The sequence below is a fragment of the Thermobia domestica genome, chromosome 10 (genome assembly GCF_964235325.1).
Source record: "Thermobia domestica chromosome 10, izTheDome1.hap1.1, whole genome shotgun sequence".
Classification (NCBI taxonomy): Eukaryota; Metazoa; Arthropoda; class Insecta; order Zygentoma; family Lepismatidae; genus Thermobia; species Thermobia domestica.
The window spans coordinates 35,283,554-35,311,428 of NC_137463.1; the positions used below are offsets into that span (position 1 = coordinate 35,283,554).

The 27,875-nt window shown below is 34.2% G+C and overlaps 2 protein-coding genes across 3 annotated transcripts in view; one reads left to right on the top strand and one right to left on the bottom strand.

The window, feature by feature from the left end:
• Nucleotides 1-27,875, bottom strand: part of LOC145662439 (proton-coupled amino acid transporter-like protein pathetic) — a 409,124-nt gene that overhangs the window by 211,805 nt on the left and 169,444 nt on the right. The gene's annotated exons all lie outside the window — the stretch shown is intronic.
• The window catches only part of LOC145662440 (proton-coupled amino acid transporter-like protein acs), a 90,343-nt gene that overhangs the window by 22,972 nt on the left and 39,496 nt on the right, over nucleotides 1-27,875 (top strand). Inside the window, exons 2-3 of one of the 2 annotated variants that reach the window (XM_081728012.1) lie at nucleotides 4,469-4,531; nucleotides 20,899-20,972. In XM_081728012.1, the coding sequence (XP_081584138.1) occupies nucleotides 4,493-4,531; nucleotides 20,899-20,972 (113 nt within the window). In that variant the 5' untranslated portion in view covers nucleotides 4,469-4,492. Of the gene's footprint in view, nucleotides 1-4,468; nucleotides 4,532-8,266; nucleotides 8,449-20,898; nucleotides 20,973-27,875 lie in introns of those variants that run through there. The other variant, XM_081728014.1, reaches the window with a different exon arrangement.

Here is a 27,875-nt window from a genome sequence, read left to right on the forward strand (position 1 = left end):
TTTACATGCAAAGCAATAACAGGATTTTCCCGTTATTGTCTTACATTTCAAGTAATGACGGGATTTTCCCAATGGCTAGAATGGGAGATTCTCAATTTAAGAAATTTACTGACCGGACTTCTTTAAGCTTATGGGAGTTCTTCCGGCATAACCCCGCTGTTGCATAATAACACCAAGGCGAAACAAGCTTATTTCTGTGAATATGTAATATAAATACATAAAGCAAAAAATCTAAATAAAAAAAGCCTGGTTTAAACCAAAAAAGCCTGGTTTAAACCAAAAAAGCCTGGTTTAAACATCCCCCCCAAAACGGTATTTGGCATTTTCTAAAACAACCACGGTTCTTGCCAACTCTGCTTACTTTTGTATATAGGAGGTTAAAATTCTTATTATATACATTGGTTAATCCTGTGGAATTCATAATGTAAATATGTTGAAGAAAAATTGTTTGAAATATCTTTTCGAAATTCATAGTTTATTTTCGATGTTTTATATTATTATCAGCATCAACCACTAATTAAATGATTTTTTGTGTTATAGAGAAGCGATACAAAGTCTGTTTTATCAATTTAAAGCAGTATTTTGAAAAAAGCCCAAAATTTCCCAAGCAAAAAAGCGAAGCAGAAAAAACCGAGTTTTTTCCCAAAAAAGCCGGTTTTTTTCCGAGCCCTTGCATCTCTAGAGCTCAGTGAAATCAAACCATTAAAGTTCTAATTCATTTAAGAGATAAAACACATAAAAATGGTTCCCCCATCCCTCTAGGCCTTTGCACTTTGGTTCTACGCTAGTAAGGTAAACCGATCTAATTTCGGATACCTTTTACAAATGACTACGATTAATCTATTGGAAATTATAGAAAATGAAAAACTGTTTTTAATGTGAATGATTAGTCTAGTCCCTGACATTTTATGCCATGTACTATTAATCTTCATGTTGAACTTTTTGATTTTCAGAAACAAAACTAAAAAGAGAGAGAAATTTAAGGAGTTAAAAATATCTGTCCTATTCACATGCCTAATATTGGATGAGAATTTAATATGGAATTTCAATAAAATTGCATGTATTGTAAAACGACTCTGTACTCTAAAAACCGTTACATTTACCGTTAAAGTTGTATATTATTATCGTTACACACTATTATAGTTACAAAATAGTTATTTATTTTCACGCGCAGTTACAATTAGCATAACTTGTTTCTGACAAGTATTCCACTCATATGACTTCCAATTATCATTAGTACATAATTCATGTGCCCATCTGAGGCAATGGGTACACGGAATCCACTTTAACAAATTATAGAAAAACGTTATAAATACTATTTAATATCGGACAGTAGGCAGATCTAACTATCCGATATTAGGACCAAAAGCATGACGTGGGAAGAAAGCCATACTTACAAAACAAATTCATTTAGCGGAACAATACTATCGTTCTAGAATATTAATTGTCTTATCTTTCTGTAACAAATTAGTAAGTTGTATTTCCTCCTTACCTTCGATGTGAAAAAAACTGGGTTATTAAGCTGTTCTAAAGAAATACTGTAACTAATAAATGTTATTTTCCTTCTTAATTAATTTATTTCAATGCATTCACATGCTTCATTTATGAAGTGGCAAATAACAGGTATACATAAAATAATTTACAATACAAAGAAATAATGCAAGAAATAAAACAAACACAAACAAAAATATCACAAATGACACGAATACTAAAAAACTGATGAAGTATTCATGAGGATACAATAATGATTTAACATTTAATGTAAGAATACTATAAAAAAAATAATACAAAGATCGTAAACGCGCACATGATTAGACATTAAATACTTCAAATTGAGGATTTGATATAAAAATAAAATAATTGTACAAATAACATGAATCAAATTTCAAATAATATTATATTTGTAATAATTGCGTAATATAGATACATATTGAGCATAAGGCGTAGCAAAATCAATATTTATGCCTTTAACAATTAACTGATAGTGAAAATTACACAATCTTATTGCTGGACAATGTTAATGTTGAACAGTATTTGGTCTGCTTATTTTAAAAAATGTGTGTGTGACCCTTATCGCATAGATTTTACATTTAGTTTGACATGTTGCATAAAATCTTGATCAACGAAATAATTAACAATTTTATGTAACAAAATATTTTAAGCTGACAATCTACTGGTAATTAATATGGGAATAGAAAATCCCCACAACATAGGTGAATATGATGGCCTATTTATTTAAACTGATTTATTATACTTTTCAAAATACAGATAACAAGGGAATTTGTGTTGAATGCGTCTATGTCGTCAATGTGATTTTGGAAATAAGGGATCCAGATTTCAGAAGCAGATTCTAATTTACTAACTGATTCATACTAAAGCCTGTGACAAACATCTTGGCATTTCAGCCAAACGAATAAAACGCAAGCTCTGGAGCGGCGTTGTCAAGTGGTAAAGGGTGTGGCTATGGCTAAGCAGACATACTACAGCGTGATCAGGTGGCAGGGGATAGATGTGGATGTGTACAAAATAAATGTGGCAATACTGCTGGCCTCTCATTTGCTAGCATCATATAAAGGGAACTTGGAGCGCCGCCTTCAAATGCCAAGATATTTGTCACGCCGTTTAGCTTTGCTATATTGAATAACTTACACTAAAATACAAATTGCTGAGCGAAGCAACGTTTATTATGATGAACGTTGCTTTACTCAGCAATTTGTATTTTAGTGTAAGTTATCTAATTTACCACATAAAAATGTGTAATATAGCATTTTGGTTGCATAAATGTCAGTCAGGTTTTTTTGTTCTTATAACAAAACCAAGTCATTTATACGAATCGGAAATTAAGTATTTCAAACACACAGTTTCTTCGAAGACGTTCTAACTCAGAGTAGAGCTTTGGTGCAAGAACGCAGTCCTAATTCAGTCATTCAATCCTAATTCGGTCCTAATTCAGTCATTTATTTTGTAGGAATTACTAGTACCCGATCTTATTCTGGCATTCAATATTCGGTCAGTTTTACCACATTACAGTACTTGCATATTTTGTGAGATAGACCAGAGGCATACTGCTGGACTACAGGGAAGCAAATTGTCCCCTGAGTTTGAGATACACAAACATTTTAACCATATTAGGCCTAATGAGAAACGTCTAACACCACAGTCTTGCGCCACACTATACACCAACTTTTATAAGATCGTCTTGCCATTCCCCCGCCCCAAAGTAAAACATGAAAATGACAGAACTCAAACATGACCTTTGTGAATAATAACATTTATCATTATCTCAACATTCTTTCAAGATATAAGAATACAAAATAAGCCTTTTACAATATATAAGGTAATCAGTTTCTTTGATTTCATAGAATACAAAACGCATTGTGCTTCACTTATTTTCAGATTAAAAGGAAATATAAATTGCATTATGGTCTGTCACTGGTGATGGGGTAAATAAGGAAATTCCAAGAATGTTTTTCACCCTTTGCTCGTATCTGATAATCTGGGTTTTGTTGGTAACTGACATTTCACGTAATGTGTTGAAGGTATGCCTATATCAATTGGATTTGCCCAATGAATTAAACGGAATACACAATAGGACAAATAAATTACGTACATAACAAACATTTTTTTTTTAAATATGAACATGAATTGATAGATAAGTTACGTAAATGAAGATAGCTAATCTTTTTTTTCACCTTTCTTTGATGTCCTGTCCACTGTGGAATTCAGGTCATATGAATGTGTCTGTCTCTGTGTGTGTGTTTCGTCAGGTTGGTTTCTGCATTCGTTAACATTGAAGAATAAGTAAAAAAACAAAAAAAAAAGTCTTATCTCTTTAATTCAATTGAAACTTCACGTGAAATTACACTTTTCATCGTCATAGGCAAGTCACGAATGTACTGTTTTGTTGTTGAAAATACTTTTTTTTTTCCTGTTGAATGTTTTATCTAGATGTTTAGCATTTTTTGGAAAATTATTTTTTTTAAAAAAAAGAAGAAAACTCTTGCAATCGAAATATTTCTCACGAAATAACCTTGATTAAATACGGCAATCGATACAATTTAATTTCAAATAGTAACATAAAGTAGAATTGTAAGTGTCGCTAAGTGCTAACTTATCTGACCTTAACTTGATATATCTAAAGAGATGAATCAACTTGCGTAAAAAATTATATGGTAACCGGTACTTTAGGAATTGTTACAAAGAAGAAAAAAATCGTTTGACGTTCGTTGTCAAAGAAGAGATTGCGCACGCAGCACGTCTTTACACAAACCGCGCTGCACCTTTTTTCAAATAAGTAGTTGGTTAGGAAGTTTTGGAAAACAAATATAACATGTAATACCACGTAAGAGAAGTAGCAGAACCATACACAAACTTGTATTTGATAAATTGTGCAATTATAATTACTCTCACATATGATTTATATTGTTCTTAAGTTTGGTAATAACATCTTCTGAATTATTATCTACAGGAGGAGAGCCATATCTGTACAAAGATGACAACCGAAACTTCTTCAAGTTTTACCAGTTCAGACGTAAGTACTGAATTTATTCTTAACTCAGATTATTATTATTATTATTATTATTATTATTATAAGTACTGTGTCACTTCTAGAGTATCTGTGTCATTGTTAACAGAAGATAAAGAACAATAGATAGAATCTTGGACTTGAGGGCTTAGGACCCCATTTTTTTTAATGCTACAATAGCAACAAAGGCGCCTGAGCCCCAACCTATAACTTTGGATTTCAACCCTTTGATTTACCGTTAAGATTTTAAAGTATGTGTATTTTAAATAAATTATTTAAATAGATCCGTTTTTCATAAAGTTTATTCTTTATAAATTATTGTTCAAAGCCTTTGTATTTTATTTAACCTTTTCCAAAATCAATGCAAATGAATTGTGCTGCCATCTTTGGAGTTCATTTAAACTATACGTTTGTGGATGTATATATGTTTGTGGCCAATCCTTTCGACAATGAGATCTCGGAAACTACAGGCTCTAGAAAGATGACGTTTTCACTGATCAATGGCAAATTTTATATAGATTGTTCAGTTCTAATTGAATATTATAAAAAGAAAACCTTGTCCATTATTTCTTTAATACATTTTTACGGGTACACTGGAAGTGTTGAAACTAGAAAAAAACTAAAGCATCATATTCTACGCATTATACATTCCAACACAACATTATTGTATATATGGGTTGCATACCTCTCAGGCGTTTGTTTCATGGTCAAATAATAATGAAAACGAAGGATAACTATTTCTCCAATCTTACTTGAATCTTTATTGTTTGGTGGACAAACACCGTGTGCGTGGGTTTTCTCGGCGTGTGCGTGTGACTCCCGTTTCCTTCCACTTTCTTCACTCCACCATTTCATTCATCTCTCATCATCACCGTCTCCTTTAGCCTAACCGGCATAACCGTGGGACGTAAAACTCAAAAATTTCATTTTCAATTTTTTCTTTATTGTTTGGAGTGTTTTGCCCAATGAACACCATATATATCACTGACATTATAATTAATTATGTGTGTAATGTATTTGCTTATTACATACTGCGTGCAAGAAGAAAGAAAACACTGATGATACATGAATTAAAAACTCCAACAGGAAGTAGGCTCAAATCTTGCAAACGGTGCGAGATATTGAAAAAGTAATCGAGAAAATCTCCTCTTTATGGTATCTCTTGTCATTTTTTTAAAAAAAATCTAGACGTCTTTCATTTGCGTTTGTAAAGGGACATGTACAGATGTGAGGAATAACAAGGAGATTCATGCTGATATGATGCGCTGTGTAGAGAGCGCAGGTTCAGCTAGTTATTCATATATATTTTGAAAATTTATAGTCAACTCATGACATATGACATACCTGTCATAATCTGGGTTCTGGCTGCCCCCTTCAGTTTTTGCCTTCTTGATTCACCACTGTTTGAACTTAATAGTGTATCTTTTACATATACAGTATATAGATAATAAACAGTTAGCTCTAATAAAGTTCCCTCGTGACTAAGTATTTAGCGTGCGTGGCCTTGTCGTGGGAGACCCAGGTTCGATTCCTGACGGGAGCACATGTGGTTCGGATCTTATATTAAGCTGTAGGCATAGGCGGAGCTATGGGGGGGCATTGCCTCCCAACTTTTTGACAAAAAATAAAAATGGCACCTATAAAATCCTTCAATTCTCATTTGTATTTACCTCCCCCCAGCAGACAAAAGGTCTGTCTCCCCAAGAGACAATTCCTAGCTCCGCCCATGGCTGTAGGTCCACTGAAGGTGCACACTTTGATCTAGCCCTCACTGGACCTCACACTCACACCATCATACCGACATGAAACTCACAAGAACATTTCGCTATCACGCTCACAACATCATTTTGACATCACATTCACTTAACTTCACGCTCATTATCATCAGTCTGGCATCACGCTCACATCATTTCGACACCACGCTCATATCCTTCAACCTCACTCTTACATCATCATTTCGACTTCACGCTCACAACATCCCTTGAATAGCATACTCATTTCGACCTCACTCTTATATCACTTCGACATCACGCTCACTCGAGTCTCACACTTACAGTACGTCTGGAGGTCACTTTCACTCAAACTAACACTTCATTCGTGAGGTTTTGGTCGGGTAAGCGTGAGTTTCGAACTCACGAACGCCGACTTGATGAGTTCTGGCGCCATTGGTGTACACTTTAGTATTATTTTCATCTTAATAGGTTGTCTGCTTCTTGTACAGTATGCTTTTAGGTTTACAAAAAAATCGTTTTTCTAGGTATTCTCAAAACTGACGCATGAGGATTTATTTCAATTGAATGAGATCTATTGATCATATATGTCTCATCTTTTGCGCAATTTGCTTCCCGCTAAATGTTAATAATATTGTATAATATGTCTCGATTCAGAACACAAAATAAACTTGAACTATTCGTATCAACAATTTTAAACCCTTCTTTCAGTTTAATGTCCTATGATTACGCCCTTTTGGCTAAAGGGGACAATGATTAAAACAAGTGAATGATGATGGAAGAATAGGTGGAATGAGAAAGTGAGAGGAAACGGGAGTACCCCGAGAACACTCACTACAAACTTACTTGGTCGGGGATCGAACCAGAAACCCCCTTCACGAGAGGTGAATGCTTTACCACTAAGCCACCGTGTGCCTACTAACCATTCTAAGATATCAACCGTATAGACTATACGCTATGACTGGAGGGGTGAATATTCCCTCTTTGAAAAAGAAAATGTGTCGAAATATGATTGTAGACGTAATTATTGTATAAACTCTTACTTAAATTACTGTCTTCTCATGCCAAGCGGGCAACATGCATATTTTCTGTGTTCGTGGTACCTAGTTCGATTCCCTGTTGATTGATTGATTCGTATTTGCGTCCTTTGTTAGCAAGAAAGCTGTTGGGACGATACCAGCAGTTTAAAGTGAGATCTGAATCTTTATAGTGCGTTAGATGACCTCGCACCGGGAATCGATCCCGGAATCTTATGCATCACTTTCATATCCGGTAGCTACTAGGCAAGGGTGATGATTTTCCGGAGAGGGTTATCGTTTCGTTTACAAATCTAAAGATTCCATTTTGAAGTATAGGTCCGCGTCTCGTATAGTCTCAATGCCGAAAAGGGAACTTAAAATAAATAAATAAATTTCTTTTAATCCACCCGTAAGTGAAGGATAAGGTTCACTAATGAAGCATGATTATTATCTGTGTTTACCATCCTAAATTATAAAATGGAAACATGCCAGTTTTTACATTACACTAATTTCTAATAGTAAACATTTCAGCTACCTATGCCAATAGATGTCGCTAGTGTACTGATAATTCGCCGTTTTGCAATTATTGTGACTATTTAAGTGCACCTTAGAAATTATTTTATTTTAATTTAATTACTTCAAAATAAGACATAACCTGTAATCACATTTAGATTTGAGCATTAATTTGTATGTTGATTAATAGGGGAACTTAAATGTAAACAAGTAAATTCTTAATTAAGGATTATTTTAACCTATATTTCCGATTTTAACCTATAGAAAATTTTCCGGGAAAATTTCCATAGGATTTTGACCTTTCTTTTCTTTACTTTTATTTATTTTTCTTTTTCTTTCTTTTTTTTTATCACTATGCGTGAATGTTATCTTCTCGAGAGTGGAAACTTACCTAAAACTCTTTTCAAACCTATTGGCAATTCAATTTACCTTTTTTTTTTTCGTTTTTTTTAACCTTCCTTCCCTTAATGGGAAGTTTACATATCTCTTTAAAAAACAGTGAATACGTCCTTCGTATCATGCTTTCTTCGTTTCCAGACAGAAAACTGATTTCCTAATGTGTTAGAACTTCATGTAAATGTATTCAGTCTCAAATCTTTCATAAGTTCAGTGGTCGTCGTTGACAACGAGCCATGTGCAATACTGGAAGCAAACATATTTGGTATGTACATGTACAGCCTAGTTTAGTTTCACTTTTCACAATATTTATAAGCCAATGGAAAATAAAGTTTCAATAAGGATTCAACACGGAGCAACTCAACATTTAAGTAGAGTTGTTAAGCATTTATCTATTTAGATTAAGTGGCATGGTTATTAAATTCCTCATTGCTGTGGTTTGGGGTTAAGGTAGTTTGGAGTCATGTCCAAAATGATTGTCGTATATCTACAACAGTCTTCTTGTAAGAATATAATTCGATAATGATTTTGCAGGGTACTTTTAATACTGATACTATGTGTATAATCGGGAAATATATATTTGTGGTAAATTTCATAGGAAAAGAATTATAAATACGAAAATTAGAATGAGTAAAACAAAATGTTTCAAAAAGGACAAGAAAGTTTTATTTTCGTTTTATTGTTCTTATTTACTGTTCTTTTCACATGAAATTTCCACATACATGTCTTTGCTGATTATACACATAGTAACATTATAAGAAATACCGGGAGAATCCGTTATAAAATTATATTCCTACAAAAACACATTTATAGACATGCGACAATAATTTTGGACATAAGTGTACATTTGAGTTCAGCGCTTGCTTTTTATGAAGGAGGGAATCTACTATTAGTGGGTGTTCCGTACTACAACCGGGCCTTGAATCCCGTACAGTCGCTAGGGTGTACAGACCATTATGCAAGAATAAGCCTCAGACTGTATGCTGTTCCTCACCACATTATCTCGCCTCCGAACCAAGAGAGCTGGATATTGGCCTCATTTTTTATTTACCTTCACGTGTTTTTCTGTTGTTCCATTATTTTAAAATGCTATTTTCCATTATTCTGCTCGTTTGTGTTTTTCTATTATTTTAAAATGCTACTTTTCATTATTCTGTGTTTTTTTGTTTTTCCATTATTTTAAAATACTACTTTCCGTGGGGGCCGCGGTGGTTCAGTGGTAGAGCGTTCTCCTCTGGTGTGTGGAGTCCCTAGTTCGATCCCAGCTCGCGCCAAGTGAACTTTGTGGTGGACAAACCTGTGTGCGTGGGTTTTCGCAGGATTCTCCCGTTTCCTCCCACCATCATCACCGTCCCCTTTAGCATAGCCGGCATAACCATGGGACGTAAAACTCAAAGATTTCATTTCCTTTCATTTCTGCTAAACAAGTATAGTTTTATTAAGAAAGTGTAGAAATGTATGTCGAGTTATTACGAAGCTTTGGGGGGCGAACAGTGAAAAGATGAAGGTGTTGCTAATAATAACTTATTTGTGCAAACACGCACTGGCGAAGCGTACTATGAGGCTCTGAGGCCGGGCTACTCTGTTTTCTACCGTATATATATATATATATATATATATATATATATATATATATATATATATATATATATATATATATATATATATATATTTATCTTTGATATCTTATAAAATAAAATCAACACTTTAACATTTCGTTTACTTCGGTAAAAAATATAGTAGGTTGGAAACACTTGGAGACCCTTCCGTCTGAGCCTCACCAGCTCGCTAGACAGGCTTACGTGCTATGCTGCTCAGGGAGCGAAGCTATTATCGCTGGGGATTGCACGCATTCTTGGGAAGGTGCGGAGGTTCGCCTCTGGGAGTTTAGTTTTAGCGTTGAAGGCACCTTTCGATGCTAATACGTTATTAAATAATTTCGTTATCATAGAGTAAGAAATTTCTGTGTAGAATTATGCATTTCTATTAGTGATAACTTGATTAATTTATTTATATACTCTCAGTAGTTTTCAGAGTAGCTGTTTTCTTTTCCCTAGATGGGGCCTGGTCCGTAATAGCTTGTAAAATGTAAGTTCGATACATTAAACGTATGTATTAATTTACGAAACGCTACCGTACAGGGTAAAATAATAATATTTGTGTGTAATTTTAGTTGAGTTTTCCATTTCATAGAATCAGTGGAGTATTTACGATTTTGTCTCCAGGGACTTTGCTTGTTTCGGGAGGGGTTTTGCTAGATTTATTCCTGGAAATCTAAAAATTCAGCAGTATGTATAAAAGAATAAAAATTGCGATAAAATTTCGGTGAGTGCTTAAGCCCTGAAGCCTTCCTCTTAAATATGCCACTGCATAGAATACAGTATTAAATATCTTGCGTTGATTCAGAAGTTCCTTCTGAGCATTAACATTTCCAGTGAAGTCATTATCACGTGATGCATTAATTAAATACAGTATTGCACTTACTTTAAAATGGGAGATGCAAGTAGCAAACGCCTATCTAAGAAATTTGACAACTTACAGTAAGAATGTACTTTCTTTTCCTCTCTCTCCATATTCAAATGTGTAGAAAATGAAACAGTAAGTGAGGAGGAAATTCCCCTTATCCCCCTGCAAATCCAGACAGAAGAAAATATTGAACTGTACTTCAAAATATTTGTAGTGGAGCTAAATGGGAATATTAGTTTATCGGACCTACCCTACTTGTGGGATTACGCTTCGCCACTGCAAACACAAACATAAATTACACAATTAAGGGCATTATTTGCAATTTTAGTTATCTGTTTAGCACTGTTAAACTACACATTGCAACGTCGGAAGACCATGTAACCTAAGTTTGTTTTTTTAACGTCAAAAGCGAGTGATATTTCCTCCTATTAATTGACGAAAGAATGATTCCTTTATATTTTGTGTGATCAGTCATCGTTGCATGTATAGTCGTGTTACTTCTGTCCTTATCTGTTAAAGGTAAGTTTTAAAGTTGAATAAGACATATCTTAAACTAACAAATTTTAAAGAAATCTTTTATTCTTTTATTCGTGTTTGTGTGTGCGTGTGTCAGTATTTTAGCAAAGAACATTTAATAAGAAATCTCCTTAAAAACATAATGAAATATCTAATTTTACGTCCCACAATTATGCTCTTTAGATTAAAAGGACGGGTGAACCCTGAAATTTAATATTTTATTTATCATCTGGAGTCCCTCAAGGTTTAAATCTTGGTCCATTCTTATTTCTATTAGTCATAAATGATCTACTGTCTTTACATTCATTATTCTAACACTCTTCTACTCGCGGAGGACCATAAAATATTCTCGAAAATTAATTCGCTTGAAGACAGTGTAAAACTGTGAATAGACTTGTGCAATATTAAGAACTGGTGTGAAAATAACATGATTAAGTTGAACGTGAATAAATGCAAAACTCTTTCCTTTGCCCGCAAAGAAAACAGCGCTCTGACTATTCTATTGAAGGAACTATTCTGTTGAAGGAACTATTTTAGAGACACCTAATTTAATTAAAGATTTAGGAGTACTATTTGGTCCTAAATTATGTTTTACTTATCATATCGAAACAATTATTAATTGTTCGTATAGAAATCTTAGCTTTATTTATGATGATAGGCAAAGAGTTTAAAAACGATGTTATATTAATAAAACTCTACTTTCGTTTTGTGAGATCGCAATTAGAAGAAGCAACTCCGTCTCGGTCACTAAAAGTACTAAAACACATTGATATGATTGAAAGGATACGATCAAAATTCTTGAAATTACTTATAGAAAAACCGGCATGTATTCAAAATATGAGTCATATTCAGAGATAGTACAACACTTCAATAAGCACACTTTGAAACAACGGTGAGAATATTTGGATCTTTTATTTTTACATATAAATTAGTATATTGTAAAATTAGTAAATTGACTGTTCCAGTCTTACTTCGAAGATTCAATTGCATTTCCCGACAGGTAAAATCCGCGTAGGAAATAGCAGTACATTTTACTGCGAAATGGCAAGAACAAATATTCTCGCTAAGTCTCCTATATGAAGGATAAGTGCTTCCTATAATACAATTGAAAGGATATCTGCTATAGATGTTTTTGGAATGTCGGTGACAGTATATAAGAACAGAGTTAAAAATATATGTGATAATGCAAATGTATAAATATATATAACTGTGGGTAAATGTATTTCTAAGGAAATGTAACTGGGCTTAGAGGCTGTTGGGTTGAATTAATACATTTATTTATTTATTTATTGCAACAGCACAACAAATGTTATACCTAATTACAGTGCTCATCTTTCATGATATAGAATATTCACAATTTCACTTTTAAACCTTGTAAGCCAGTCATCACATATTTTTCTATAGTACTTGCCGTTTTTATGAGTCAATTATTAAATTATTTGGTAGAATAATAATGCGGGAGGAAACGGGAGAACCCCGAAAACACACGCAGATGATGACATCCACCACAAACTCACTTGGCCTGGGATGTCGAACCAGAGTTCCCTAAAACTAAAAGTGACCGCTCTACGAATTAAGTGTCGTGTCACACGCGGCATTGAACCTCAGGGTTCCATAGGCCATAGAGTTAGTTTTTTAGTTAGTTAGTTAGTCACGCATAAATCTCTTAACTATACACCACAACAAGGGGATGGCTAACAGTCCCAGTCACCCTGAAAGTTTTAGTTATTTACTTAGGTAAATATAGAAATATGTTATTTGTGTAATAAAAACAAGTAGTCAAGAGTGTAAGGTGAACTCAAATTAGCCCTCCTCCAAATTATCTCGGCCCCTCTTGTCTTAGTGTTCTGCCTACAAACCTGTTTTTTTAATACCGGTAAATATATTTAATATTAACAGGTGTGTGCACTGGATGCAAGAAGCAAATGCTTCCCTTATATCTATCCAAATACAAAAATCCTATTGAATAATACTTATAATTTTTTTAAAGTCACTTTTTCATCTGGAATGACCTGATCTAGAGGATTCCCTTTCTCCATCGTCTGTGATCTCTAAGAGTTGATGCTCGTCTTCACATTGCTTCTATCAACGTCATACTCAGTCCACCGAGTCCGAATCTTCCCCAAAACTTCCTAACCCAACAACATACATTTGTACTCTGTCTCAATAAAACTATACTTGTATAACATAGAAATGATTGATGTAGCATGAAAATTTGATCTTAGCTTCATTTGTACTCTTTCTCTTATAAAAAAAACAATCTAGTTCCATCACTTTTTTTCCTGAAAATATAGGTGGAAGTATTTTACAATTAGTTATCACCTTTGTGGCTGCAGAATAATATGCGTTCAATACTACATAGACGTAGTGACTTGTAGTATTGGACTCCCCGCGTCCCCCCCCCTCCCGAAGCGTGGACACCTCCCAACAAAAATTTTTTCGATAAGCACCGACTCAATCTCTCGTAAACCACGATTTGACCTAAGCATCTTATCCAAGTTCTCTTTAATATATATACATTTTTTTTTGAGTTTTCACGGAGCAAGTTTTTTTAACAGGTGACTCGCAAATGGATGAACTTTGTGTTTCCAGGTGCTTAGTTGCTACAACAATATTGTCGAGAAATGTAAATGAATAAAATTCACATTTTGATGGACAGTATCATTTTGAAATCTCAGCTTACCTTCATGTATACACACAGTCTGTAATCACTTGTTTCACCTTGTTCGAAACAATTCTTCATAGAAAGGAAACTGCAGATAGCACAGGAATTAGCATAGAAAACTTTCATGGGAGTAGGTTCTGGGAGTAAAACTACGTACCACAAGCAGACTATGTTTAGAATTATACACTAACGGAACCTTCTTTCCCTTAAAAAAAAAAAAAAATCAAATTTGTTAACAGGTAGAAAAAGTGTTCATATTTCTTCTGTAATACAATACATAAAAATCTTTGAGTTTTACGTCCCATGGTTATGCCGGCAAAGCTAAAGAAGATGGTGAAAAATGATGAGAAATGAATGAAATGGTGGAATGAAGAAAATGGGAGTACCCTGAGGAAACCCACGCACATGGTGTTTGTCCACCACAAAGTTCACTTGGCGAGGGCTGGTATTGAACCCGGGACCCCAAGCACCAGAGCCACTGCGGCCCTGCAATACAATACATTCCGCGGGCCAATCAAATCATATGAGTTAGATTAGGAAAGCTTCTTTAAAGACGAATTTATGACTGCAAGGATGTTCTTACGCTAAGACAAGCTAGAAATAGTACTTTTATTACTTAGAGAGTAGGGAAAGTACTTTCTCCGAAGCCACATCCAATTCACATGAAACCGCTAATTCAGGACGTCAAAAACATTAGAACTAATATTTAACTTCAAATATACACAAAAAAGAAAGAAAAAGATCAAAGACGTTTAGAATGTGTACTAATTTTCAAAATAAGCATTTAAAAAACGGATCCCAGTTTTTTTTTTTTTTTTTTTTTTTTTTTGCGCTTCTAGTGTTTACTTATAGACTTATTTGAGTGAAGAAGGTTTGCGTTAGACATACAAAGTACGAGGATAATTTTCAAAAATTTCTAATACAATGTTGTTATTGGGTTCATTTTGATAAAAGTAGAAAAACTGTTATTTCATAATAAATGACAGAGTATACACTGTTGTTTTCTGATAAAAGTCTAAGAAGTTTGTAACAATAATTTCAGGAAAAAGTAGAAATAATGTGTATTGCAATTTTTTTTTCTTTGTGTGTGAGTATATGTCAAGACTTTTACATTAATTACCTGGCTAAATACGCTCAAATGAAGTCATGCTTATGAAAGAGATCATAAAGCTGTAAAAAAAAAAAAAAGTACATGTGCAACAATGAAAATGAGATCATAAAGCTGTAAAAAAAAAAAAAAAGTACATGTGCAACAATCTTATTTTTTAAAAATCGTGCCCACCAACTTCTCATTTTGCAACCATGTAATTACAGATAATTTTAAAGCTTTGGCTTGAGTGAAGGTAGCAATCAGCCAAAGAAGATTTGTGTTTTCTTGAGTTCTATCGACAATATTACGAGGATTTTCAGATAGGTAGGTTGCTAGAAGGCCAACTTTACTGTAAAGCGGTGATTTTCAACCGTCGGTCCGCGGAATGGTGTTGATCCGCGAAGTTATTTTGCCGGTCTACATCAGCTATACCCAGTGAGGTGGTTCCATGTCACCCATGAAACTTTCTGCTTATAAACTCTCAACTCCAGATTAAAAAAAAAAAAAAAAAAAAAAGTCAAAAAATCAGTTTCGTTTATCTGTGAGTAGAGATGAAAAACAGCCATCGGGACTGCGGTTTCTTTCCTATGATAATCCAGATTTTTCGAAAAAGAGAAATTTTCTCTTTTTTATATTTCCGTATTCAATTGCTACATTTCTTTCCTGTAGTGGATTCTACAATTAAGAAAATGTGTTTACAACATTACATACTTGACAGACCTATGTTCAGTTCAGTCTTAATTGATTCTCAAACCGACATTGTATTGTTTCCAGCAATTGAAACTTAGCAATCCACCGCATCACAAGTATCGTGTTGGTTGTCTAACCATCTTACCTAGTGATTGGAAATTAGGGGCCACGGTGGCTCAGTGGTAGAGCGTTCACTTCTGGTGCTTGGGGGTCTCTGGTTCGATCCCAACTCGCGCCAAGTGAACTTTGTGGTGGACAATTGCCGTGTGCGTGGGTTTTCTCGGGTTCTCCCGTTTCCTCCCACTTTCTTCATTACACCATTTCATTTATTTCTCATCATCCACCATTTCATTCATCTCCTTTAACCTAGCCGGCATAACCATGGGACGTAAACCTCAAATATTTCATTTGATGTTTGAAAATTATACATAAGGGGCCGCGGTAGTTTAGTGGAACAGCATTCATGTCTAGTGTTTGGGGTCTCTGGATCGATCCCGTCTCCTGTCAAATGGTCTTTGTGATGAAAACGCACCATGTGTGTGTGGACTTTCTCGGAGTTCTACCGTTTCTTCCCAATTTCCTGAATCCACCATTTCTTCCCACTTGCCTGAATCCACCATTTGCTTAATTCTCGTCATCACTATCTCCTTTACTTAACACGGCATAACTGTGGGACACAAACTGAAAGATGGTAGTATTAGTATCACTTAGGCTAACTTTTGTGCTCCTGGGTCCCTGATGGGAGTACCTAGAACCACTCCCTCTAAACTTGGCAATGAGTACGTTGGCCCATCCCTCAAATTTCGGAAACGATGATAGGACCATTTCTTAATTTTGGAAATTGTCAAAACTTAAAAAGTTTGGTATGGTAGTGTAGGACCATAGTATTTATCTCTGTAAGTTGAGTGGTCCATTTTGGTCCCTCTAATGAGTGAAAAAAGTGTCTGATATGTAAACTTCGGATATTTTTAACTTATTGACGCACTCCTTTTAAATTTTAGGAGCGGTACATAGGACCATCTCTTACATTTGGAAATTTTCCATTTTAAAAATTTTGTACGGTAGCATATAGGACCTGGTTATGTAACTTCATAAGTATGGGTCGTCCATCTTGTTTCCTTTACTGGGTAACAAATTGTCAATAATTCAAATTTCGGAGGTTTTTGACCTAATTTGTACCCTTTAATGAGGTTTTATCATAATATGTGATTATAGTTGAGCATAGGAGTCTAATCCCTTTCATAAACCATTGAACCAATATACTTCATTGAATTTCATGCATCTAGTAGTACTTTTACGTGTTTGCCTTATATATTATCTACCAGAGTCCTATGTTCAAAAACTACTTTTTGTCCTTTTTTGATCTTTTTATGTTTTATAACCATCGCATTATTTCTCTTTAATTTAATATTACTTATTTATTTTTCATTCTATATTGTTCATCACAGGCAATCATTTAAAATTACACGTAAAATAAATAAGTAAATATAGTACAATGTTTGGCAAGAATGGATTAATTGCTTTTACATTAATTTCGAAAAAAAAAAAATATTTCAGTTTACGAACAGCGTTACTGAACGGATTAAGTCTATAATCAGTAGGTCCATTATGTATATTTTCAATATTTAAAATAATCAAATTTAACTTAAGTGATATTAAATTTAAATACGAGGGCCGCTCAGAAAGTCGTGTCCGATTGGTTAAAAAAGAAACACCAAAGTAAATAAGAATTTATTATATATAGCTGAAAATTACCTTTTTTGCTGTTTTTCAGCACAGTTTCCATAAACATTCAAGCACCTAGGACTTATCGTATCTCTGTACTAGCTTAGAAATTCCATCAGCATAAAAATCTCTCGTCTGTGCCTTGAAATTGAACCACAGTACATCCTGTACCCTATCCTCTGTATCACTACGCCATATAACACATACCTGGAAATTTGTGGAAATTCTTCGGAAAGCTCCGAGATTGTGAAACATGGATTTTCACGAACTTCTCCATCAATTTTCTGAATAAGTTCATCCTGCACTCCTGCTGATGGCACTGACGGCCTGCAACTTCTCTCTCCATCATGAATGCTTGTTCGTCCACTTTTAAATGAACGAACGCATTCACGAATAACTTCTTCACTCATCACACTTGGCCCATACACAGCACAAAGTTACCGATGAAAATCTGCTGCCGAACATTGTTTTTGCCATAAGAAAACGTATAACAGCTGGCATCTCGCACTTGGAGGGATTTGTTATTGCAGCACACATTTTGAGACGCTACTATTGCAGCACACACACGTCTGCGCAAAGATAGTAGCACTGCCCTCACTACTTCACGCACAGTGACCAATTGAATTTTACTTTCCGAACGCTTCTCGTATAATAAAAATCCATTTTTTAAAAGCAAAGAAACACTTAAATGGTCTTGAAGAAGAAATCAGTAAAATAGCATAAGTAAGATTCCACTTCATTGGGGAGGAAAGAACACAAAAATAATTTTCCATATAAATTAATGGGCTTAAAAAATAGAAATGGCGTCGGTAGAAATTTCGTTAAAATGATAATTAATCTATTTCATGGGCTTTAGGCCTGAATTTTCTCCCAATCTAAACTCAACTTTTATAGCAGATTCTCGACTATCCGGCTCGAGACTACTATCCGACCTAGATCCAGAAATGAAAAGAGAGAAAAAAAAATCGTAACAAAAATTAATATTTTTCTTAACATCTACTCGTCTTGAAACACCGTCTATAGGATGTGAACTTGCCAAAGAAAAGTAGTCATCTATCAAGAATTTCTTTTTCAAAAACTAAAAATCTTTTAGGTTTACCTTTTTATATTTGTATAATCATTTAGAAACAAACAGTAGGAAAAAAAAAGCTTAAATCATTTATTTAAGAATTAGGTCTATGTTTTAACTAAATGTTTTGTTTATTTTAAAATTGTATGTTTGTACAGTGCAAAGATGGAGTGAGTCAGTGGGTCGTGGGTTAAGTGGGTTAAGATTTGTGAGTGGATCGTGGGTCAAGAGGATCGTGCCCACAAACCCACCATGACCCACTCTGACTCATCGACCCATCGACTCACTCTGCTCAATGAATTGTGGACAGTATCTTCTGAACACTGGTGAATTTGTTTAAGTTTTACTTTCAATGCTTCCATTTTTATTCCTTTTTCATTTGTTTCTATGTACACTCATGTCCAAAATGATTGTCGCATATCTATAACTGTCTTCTTGTAAAAATATAATTTGATAATGATTTTGCAGGGCACTTTTAATACTAATTCTATGTGTATAATCGGGAAATGTATATTTGTGGTAAATTTTATAGGAAAAGAATTATAAATACGAAAATTAGAGTGAGTAAAACAAAATGTTGCTAAATGGACAAGAAAGTTTTATTTTCGTTTTATTGTTCTTATTTACTACTCTTTGACATGAAATTTGCCACATACATGGCTTTGCCGATTATACACATACTAACATTATAAGAAATAACGGGAGAATTCGTTATCAAATTATATTCCTACAACAACATATTTATAGACATGCGACAATAATTTTGGACATGAGTGTACTTAACCTTAGATGAGTATATCTAAGTGCAAAAAGAAATTCATGCATTTTTAGATTTGTAATTGTAATAATATCAATAGTACTTATAGTACTTACTTCTTAGCTTTCGAGACAGTCGGATTTTACACTTTTTTCCCTTTTATGTAAGCCTACTTTACCTTTATTTGAAAATTTCAAATTTCATCCTCTTTTCCCCTCAAAAGTATGTGTAATTCAACAAAGACATAATTATGTATGATAATTAAATTGAAATTCGTCTTTAATATGGCTAAGGGCCAGAGTGAGTCATTGTGGGCAGAGCGAGTCATGGTGGGTTAGAGTGGGTCATGGTGAATCATAGGTCCAGGGGGTTGTGGATCACGGTGGGTGGTGGGTCAGTGGATCATGGTTCAACTTTTCATTGACCCATGCCATCTTTGGCACAGTCTACATCATTCTGTTTCCTGCAGTTACATTAGACATTATAAAATTTATCTTAAAATATATAAAGAATATTTTTATTTTTGGACTTCCTTTCCCTGTATTTCTTTAAAAGTACAATACAGTGTGTAACAAACATTTATATAGTACTGACCTGTACCAATAGATCAGAAAATATGAATTAAAGCAGGTTTTTGTATATATATATATATATATATATATATATATATATATATATATATATATATATATATATATATATATATATATATATATATATATATATATATATATATATATTATACAGGTGAGACAAGGGAGACAAGGAGTGAGTTATTATAGAACTCCGGTCTATTGGGCTTTTTTTGTTATCCAGTGTGCCTTTCCGTCACATTAGCCATGTCGGTCCCGACGTTCCCCACAGGGGACATAAAATATGACGACATTATTATTGCTTTACAACTTTAAAATTTGACTGGCAACATTGGAAACTGTTTGCAAGGGATGATCCATTTATGATTATCCCCTGTAAAAAGTTTTCAATGTTGCAATTCTGATTGTAAAGTTGTAAAGCAATAATAATGTCGTCATATTTTATGTCCCTGTGGTGGACTCCAGGACCGACATGGTTAGACCGGGTAATCGAAAGTCTACTGTATTTTTTTATATGTACAATAGAGTGAATATGCCTGGAGTGAACCTTAAGATACATAACAAAATAAAATAAAAAAGGCTCTTAAAAATAGTTTAGCAGTCTGCGGACGAAAAAAGGTTTGGAAGCCATTAGAAATTAAATTATATGTCCAATTTAACGTTTTAGGATTACGCTCTGTTGACTAAACTTCATAATTAGTGGAAGTGAATGATTATGAAATAATTAGTGGTATGAAAATGTTGGAGAAAACGAGAGAACCTCGAAAATTACCCCTGACATGATGATTTCATCATAGACGCAAATATCCCGGAATCGAACGCATATATTTCGGGATACTGAGTCACCGTGCATTCTAGGAAGCCATTAGAGTAATTAAGGTATTTACTACCAACTGACAGGACCAATTTTACATGTCTTGTAAGATTTATTACTCAGCTTTGATAGTTCGTAAGTAATAAAACTGTTACCTTCAGAAGAAACTGTTTTACATTAATATTCGTATTAAGAGCTTTCCATTAATTTCTCGTCAGTTGCTTTCCCATCTTGTCTTGTTCAACGCCTCACTTGTGTAAAATATATGTTACTTTGAAGGTATAGAGTTTTTTTTTTTTTTGGTATACAGATTATTTGTTTACTTTTCAGAAACACATGCCGGAGAAGAAACTCAGTGCGAATCTGGCCATTTCAACAATTGAATACGGCAGCATGGAGAAAACGTAAGTTTTAAAATGTAAACATGATATGTACTGCTATCAAGTCTACGTACACAAAGAACTTTTCGCAAGAAATAAGTGCTTGATTCCTAGGTAGGTAATTATTCTATTGGAAACTATCGGAAGACAAAATAGCTCTTGTATACAGATTTGATTACTGCGATTTCATATTTTATTTTTATTTTTTTTTAATATTAGTATTGTGAATTTTCACATGAAGTGTACAATATTATTTCTTAATGTTTTTTTTTTTAAATAAATATTCTTTCTTTTTACTGCGTATTAGATAAGTTAATGCATTTATTTTCTCAAGTTGCGGCTGTTGTTTACGCGGTGTTAATGGGTGAAGCGAGTGTAGGGCCAAGGGATGAGTGATGTTTTGCATTATTTTACAGAATAGTCAGACCCGGGAGGGCTTTGCTAACTTTCGGGGGGGGGGGGGGGGGGCTTTGCCTGGAAATGTGAAAATTCTGCAAGATTTTTCATTTATTTTACTATACTAAGTAAGATTTCGGGTCCTTAAGCCCGAAAGCCACCCCCTAAATACGCTACTGGTCAGAACATAAGAGCACTAAAAGATACATTGTCCATTTCTCGTTTCGTTTTGTTATTCAAATGATTCAAATGTATTTTATTATATTCGGGTAAACGGCTCTTGAACGGGACATGTTATCATCTGCATGATCTTCAAATACACTCTCAATAATTAGTCAGGTTTCTAGCCTCAGCAAGCCATTATCGCACTTCACATCTCTCAGCAACTGGTGTTTCATGGTTGAATGAACTTTCTCTTTTTCCTGAAATCAGCATTGCAACCTTCTGTCTTAAGATAAAAAATTTTAAATCTAAATATTTAACAGAATAAGGAGATATCACTAATAAATTTAATTTCGAGAGTACACTAAGTAATACGAAGTACATCGCACATAATCTTATTATTAACTTCCTAGTAATGATAGGAGACAAGATTTGAAACTTAAGGCTTTTACAAGATTCAGGAGAAGTAGTTAACTCTTGCGAGCGACATCATTCTGGACTATCTTCTGAAACGTAAATCAGTTTTATCAAAAACGACTCAGGAGTTTCTGCTTATATTTCATAAATAAATATTTAAATCCAATAACCCAAGAATAATGTGTAAAACAAATTCTTATATAAAAATATGCAGGAAAGGTAATTTCCTGTTAGGGTTATTTATTTATTTTTTTTTTTCTAATACGGCATGCGATTTTATTGATACTTCCTTCAACTTGCAGAAATAACTCTGTTTGGGATTGCAATACATCAAGTTTACTTGAGGTAAAAGGAGTAAATTCTACCCGATGTTGCACGTTTGAACATACTCATACAAAGTAATTTTCCAGTGAAACCTACCGAATAAATTATTCAATTTATTTAAAATATGTGTACATTTATCTTCTTTATCGCATTCATACAATCCTCACTTGTTGCGATTGAAAATAGTAGGGTAAACGGGAACAAACACCCCAGACTTTGGGATTTCCATATTTTAAATAATATAATAAGAAAATAATTTTCTGTGAAGACGTTCACCAAAATTGCTTGATTTTGAAATAATAAAGGTATAGTTTGTTTATGGCTTAACAAACATCCCAATGCATGTAGTTAAAATAGATCAAGGCCCCCTTATTCTCCCGATATTCTGAAAGTTATTTCTGCGATAACTTTCGTGAAAAGTATTCGCTTTTGAACAACGTAGTATATATATATTGCTTGCGATTTAAATTAGTGAAGAATGGGGATAATCCTAGGTAGGTCTTCCCGCTGGCACTTGGAAATCTCTTCAATGGTAACTTTCGTTAAAAAAAAAAAAAAAAAAATGCAATATGTGCATTGTAGTATATTATTTCTGATGCCTCAAATTTGCCACAATTTCCTTGAGTTTAAAATTTTCAAGCCATCTTTCAAGCTTATTTTCCTTTTTCCGCAGCGCGGCTATATGGGACTTGGACGTACAGTTTAATGTTTAATCCGAACCACTATCATTCAATAATCTCCTGCCGGGAATCGAACCCGGGGCCTCGTCCACCTAAAGGGCGCGAGCTAGACATACACCCTGCTGGAGGGCTTTCCATCTATAGACGTAGCCAGAACTTTTCGTATGGGTATGCACAAAGGTAAATAATTCCCATTCTCCATCTTACTATAACGTTCTTATGTGCTCATTTGATCCAGCTTTAAGTGGATTTCGAAAACATAAAATGTTATTTTAAGGAATCATTCCGTCTCCTTTGGCCTAGCCGGCATAATGTGGGACGTTAAACTGAATGAATGATTACAAAGGGACGTATATCTCCCCAATGTAGTGGCAATAATTTATATACTACCATTACACTGCCAGTCCTAAGCCTGGATAAAGTGTGAAGGGAAGTTGACATTGCGCCTCGAGGTTGTAGCCTACTTAGTACAACCTACTAGTAGACAGCATATAATTTATCTTGACATTTTATAAATGACAATATCGCATGTTATAAATTCATGTGTATATTCTAACCAGCAGTATTTTGCCTAAGATGTGCTAACACACTGAATAGTCTCTTGAAAAAAAAACATCCAAATTTAAGGCGCCAACACCTTGAAGCCGCCCCCCCCCAAAAAAAAAGACTGTTTTAAAATGCTAAATTACACTCGAATATTAATCTAGCAAACAGTAGGAAATATTTTTCATACTACTACTTCTAATACTATTATTATTATTATTATTATTATTATTATTATTATTATTATTATTATTATAAGCATCGCCGATTTTCTTCTGACACGGTCTTTTTTTTTTTTTTTCTAGTTTAATGTTCCATGATTATGCTTCGAGGCAGTGGCATAGAGAGGGAAGCTCACCCAGCTCGACCTCCCCCTTAGTGGCGTAATATCGAATATGATTTTGTATTCTTATTTGTCATTCCGATGTTTTGACTTTTTTTAAAATATAATTTATCATCAGAAAATGTATTTTAAAGTCATGTTCAAAAGAATAATTTCTTCATTCTTGATTGATTTTAAACTCAAGGAAATTGTGGCAAATTTGAGGCATCAGAAATAATATACTACAATGCACATATTGCATTTTTTTTTTTTTTTTTAACGAAAGTTACCATTGAAGAGATTTCCAAGTGCCAGCGGGAAGACCTACCTAGGATTATCCCCATTCTTCACTAATTTAAATCGCAAGCAATATATATATACTACGTTGTTCAAAAGCGAATACTTTTCACGAAAGTTATCGCAGAAATAACTTTCAGAATATCGGGAGAATAAGGGGGCCTTGATCTATTTTAACTACATGCATTGGGATGTTTGTTAAGCCATAAACAAACTATACCTTTATTATGTCAAAATCAAGCAATTTTGGTGAACGTCTTCACAGAAAATTATTTTCTTATTATATTATTTAAAATATGGAAATCCCAAAAGTCTGGGGTGTTTGTTCCCGTTTACCCTACTATTTTCAATCGCAACAAGTGAGGATTGTATGAATGCGATAAAGAAGATAAATGTACACATATTTTAAATAAATTGAATAATTTATTCGGTAGGTTTCACTGGAAAATTACTTTGTATGAATATGTTCAAACGTGCAACATCGGGTAGAATTTACTCCTTTTACCTCAAGTAAACTTGATGTATTGCAATCCCAAACAGAGTTATTTCTGCAAGTTGAAGGAAGTATCAATAAAATCGCATGCCGTATTAGAAAAAAAAAAATAAATAAATAACCCTAACAGGAAATTACCTTTCCTGCATATTTTTATATAAGAATTTGTTTTACACATTATTCTTGGGTTATTGGATTTAAATATTTATTTATGAAATATAAGCAGAAACTCCTGAGTCGTTTTTGATAAAACTGATTTACGTTTCAGAAGATAGTCCAGAATGATGTCGCTCGCAAGAGTTAACTACTTCTCCTGAATCTTGTAAAAGCCTTAAGTTTCAAATCTTGTCTCCTATCATTACTAGGAAGTTAATAATAAGATTATGTGCGATGTACTTCGTATTACTTAGTGTACTCTCGAAATTAAATTTATTAGTGATATCTCCTTATTCTGTTAAATATTTAGATTTAAAATTTTTTATCTTAAGACAGAAGGTTGCAATGCTGATTTCAGGAAAAAGAGAAAGTTCATTCAACCATGAAACACCAGTTGCTGAGAGATGTGAAGTGCGATAATGGCTTGCTGAGGCTAGAAACCTGACTAATTATTGAGAGTGTATTTGAAGATCATGCAGATGATAACATGTCCCGTTCAGGAGCCGTTTACCCTTATATTCAAATGATTCTTATGATTTGATGAGGAAAATGGAAACGCCCAAAACAATGCCACACAGAGTAATTCAGTCACAGGCGTGCGCAAACCCTTGGATTAGGGGGAACAAATCAAATTATATAAGAGCAGAACCCCTCTGCTTTTAGATTGGAGAGACGGAACAAAAAAGCTCCCCCCCCCCTTTTAAAGTCGGCACCTACAGATAGTGTGTTAGGTGTGTTTGTTTGTGTGTGATAATATACTGCTGGGAGGAAACAAACGGAAGAAAGACTAAAATATAATTAAATCGGGAAATTTTGGTCGAGTATTGCAAAGTTCAAAGTGTTACTTTGTATAGCGATGATTACAAACGTCTTTCAGGGTCCGTTATAATCCTTATTAGCTGAGAAAATTATTTTATAAAATCGAAAAAAAAAACTGCCAAAACATTAGGTAGGGCGAGCGCCCCCACTTGACCCCACGTGTGAACGCCTATGAATTCAGTCCATTACTGGTAAAAATATTGAAATTCTGTCCAGAGAGAGGGAGAGAAAAATCTTCACTGCAGACGTATTAATGTTTTTTTTTTTAAACACTCTACAAAATAAAAACGGCATTTCAATAGAGGTAGAATAATTAGGTGTATATGGTTTACAGATGATATGACGCTTGTTGCGGAATCTGAAGAGAAACCAGTAATGTGTTAGAAAACTTGAGGAAGGGCTGTGAAGAATATGGAATGAAAATAATGTTAGAAAGGCAAAATCCATGGTGATTGGAACGAAGCGCTCGGTGTCAAATATAGAAGTAGGAGGGGGTAATAGAACATGTGACTAGTTTTCGATACCTGGGGAGTATTTTTAGTGATGATATGAACTGTGAACGTGAAATAAAAACAAAGATAAAAATGGTGAAAGAAGCCTTTAGGAGGAAGAAAATACTATTTTGTAGGACCTTAATAAAGAGTTAAGAAAAAAGACTCATAAAATGCTTCGTATGGAGTATTGTACTGTATGAGTCAGAAAGGTGGACATTACCCAAAAATGATGAAAAACAACTGGAAGCTTTCGAAATGTGAGTGTGAAAAAGAATGGAGAGAATTAGCTGGGTCGAGCAGAAAACGGATGAAAGTATGTTAGAAATGGTGTGGGAGAAAAGAACAATTTTAGATACTATTAAGAAGAGGAATAGAAGCTGGTTGGGACATTGGATAAGAAGGAACTGCACCATGAGGGACGCTCTAGACGGTAGGTGGCAGGAAAGAGAGGGAGGGGGCAAAGAAGACTACAATTAATGGACGATATTAAAACAAACGAAGAGGTTAGCTGAAGACCGTGGAGCATAGAAGTTTCTCAGTTACAGCAAGTGACCTGCTAATAATGGCAGAATACCTATGATGATTATGAATGTTTATTTATTTATTTTTATCTGGAAATTTAGAGTATGAACATAGAGTGACATGACACCTTGATTATTCTAATGCATAGTATGCAAAAAGATGAAGCATAATCATAAAAAAAAGAAGGAAGCATAATGTGTGTTGCTCTAATGAAAATACGGATGTATTATACAATAAAAGGAAAGAGAAATCCGAGGAAACAAACAAATATGATGTAAGGACTAAGGAACAATTGTTAGAATAAATTACTTGAACATCGATACTTGAACAATGGGAAAGCACCTTTTTTGTTGCCAAATGGTCAATGTTCGTAGTAAGGTGTTTGGATCTGGTTATAACTCTTTCAAAACAAACTTGATACGTTTATCTACAAAACTTCAATCAAATGCGGAAACCTGTTTATAAGCTTGTGTTGAGCAATATTCATTTGAATTTATTTGATTGATAATAGAGAGATAGATAGTGCTGCAATCACTCCATAAAATAATAGGGATTACAGGATTACTTTCAATTGAAAGATAACACATTAAATAACTTCAAAATAATTAATCAAAGCACAACCATGATTTATTAGACAGTTTCGTTTACAATAAGACGAAGCGTGATTCAACATTTTGTCCATCAATGATTTATTCAAGTGTTATGTTTATTAGGATCTAATGCATAAAATAAGATCTTACACGAAGTGTTTATACGTGAGGATTTACCTAGAAACATGTTTACGGGTTTTCAGTGTTGGTTTTCGTGACAAATAAATGACGTCCTTTGTAAATAACATCTATTTTCCATCGTTGCAACAGCTTTTCGTAAAGGTTGCTGTAGATTTAGTGATTCTGCAAAAGTTCTTCGATACACATAAGTCAATGTTGTTAAGTACTGCTGCTTTTAAGAATTCATTAACCAGTCTGGGACTGCTCAGGGCTGGAGGGCCGGAATCCCAGCCGGCGCTACACCCTCAATTTCGTTTTTTTATACATAATTTTTTAATCCTTACTCAAGTGTTTACAGCATAACAAAAAGAACCACGAAGTTCGGGCCTACATCAGATTCAGGTCACTGAGTATTCCCACAGACATAAGAAAGGTAACTGTAGATTTTACTACGTCCAGAAGGCCCCTAAATACCTTACGGGCTCCTTCCCGAAGGTTACTACAGGAATAGTATTTAGAAAACATGGCACACTCAACATTTCTCGTTCAATTATGATGGTCATTATAGCCTGAATTTACAATAGACCAAACA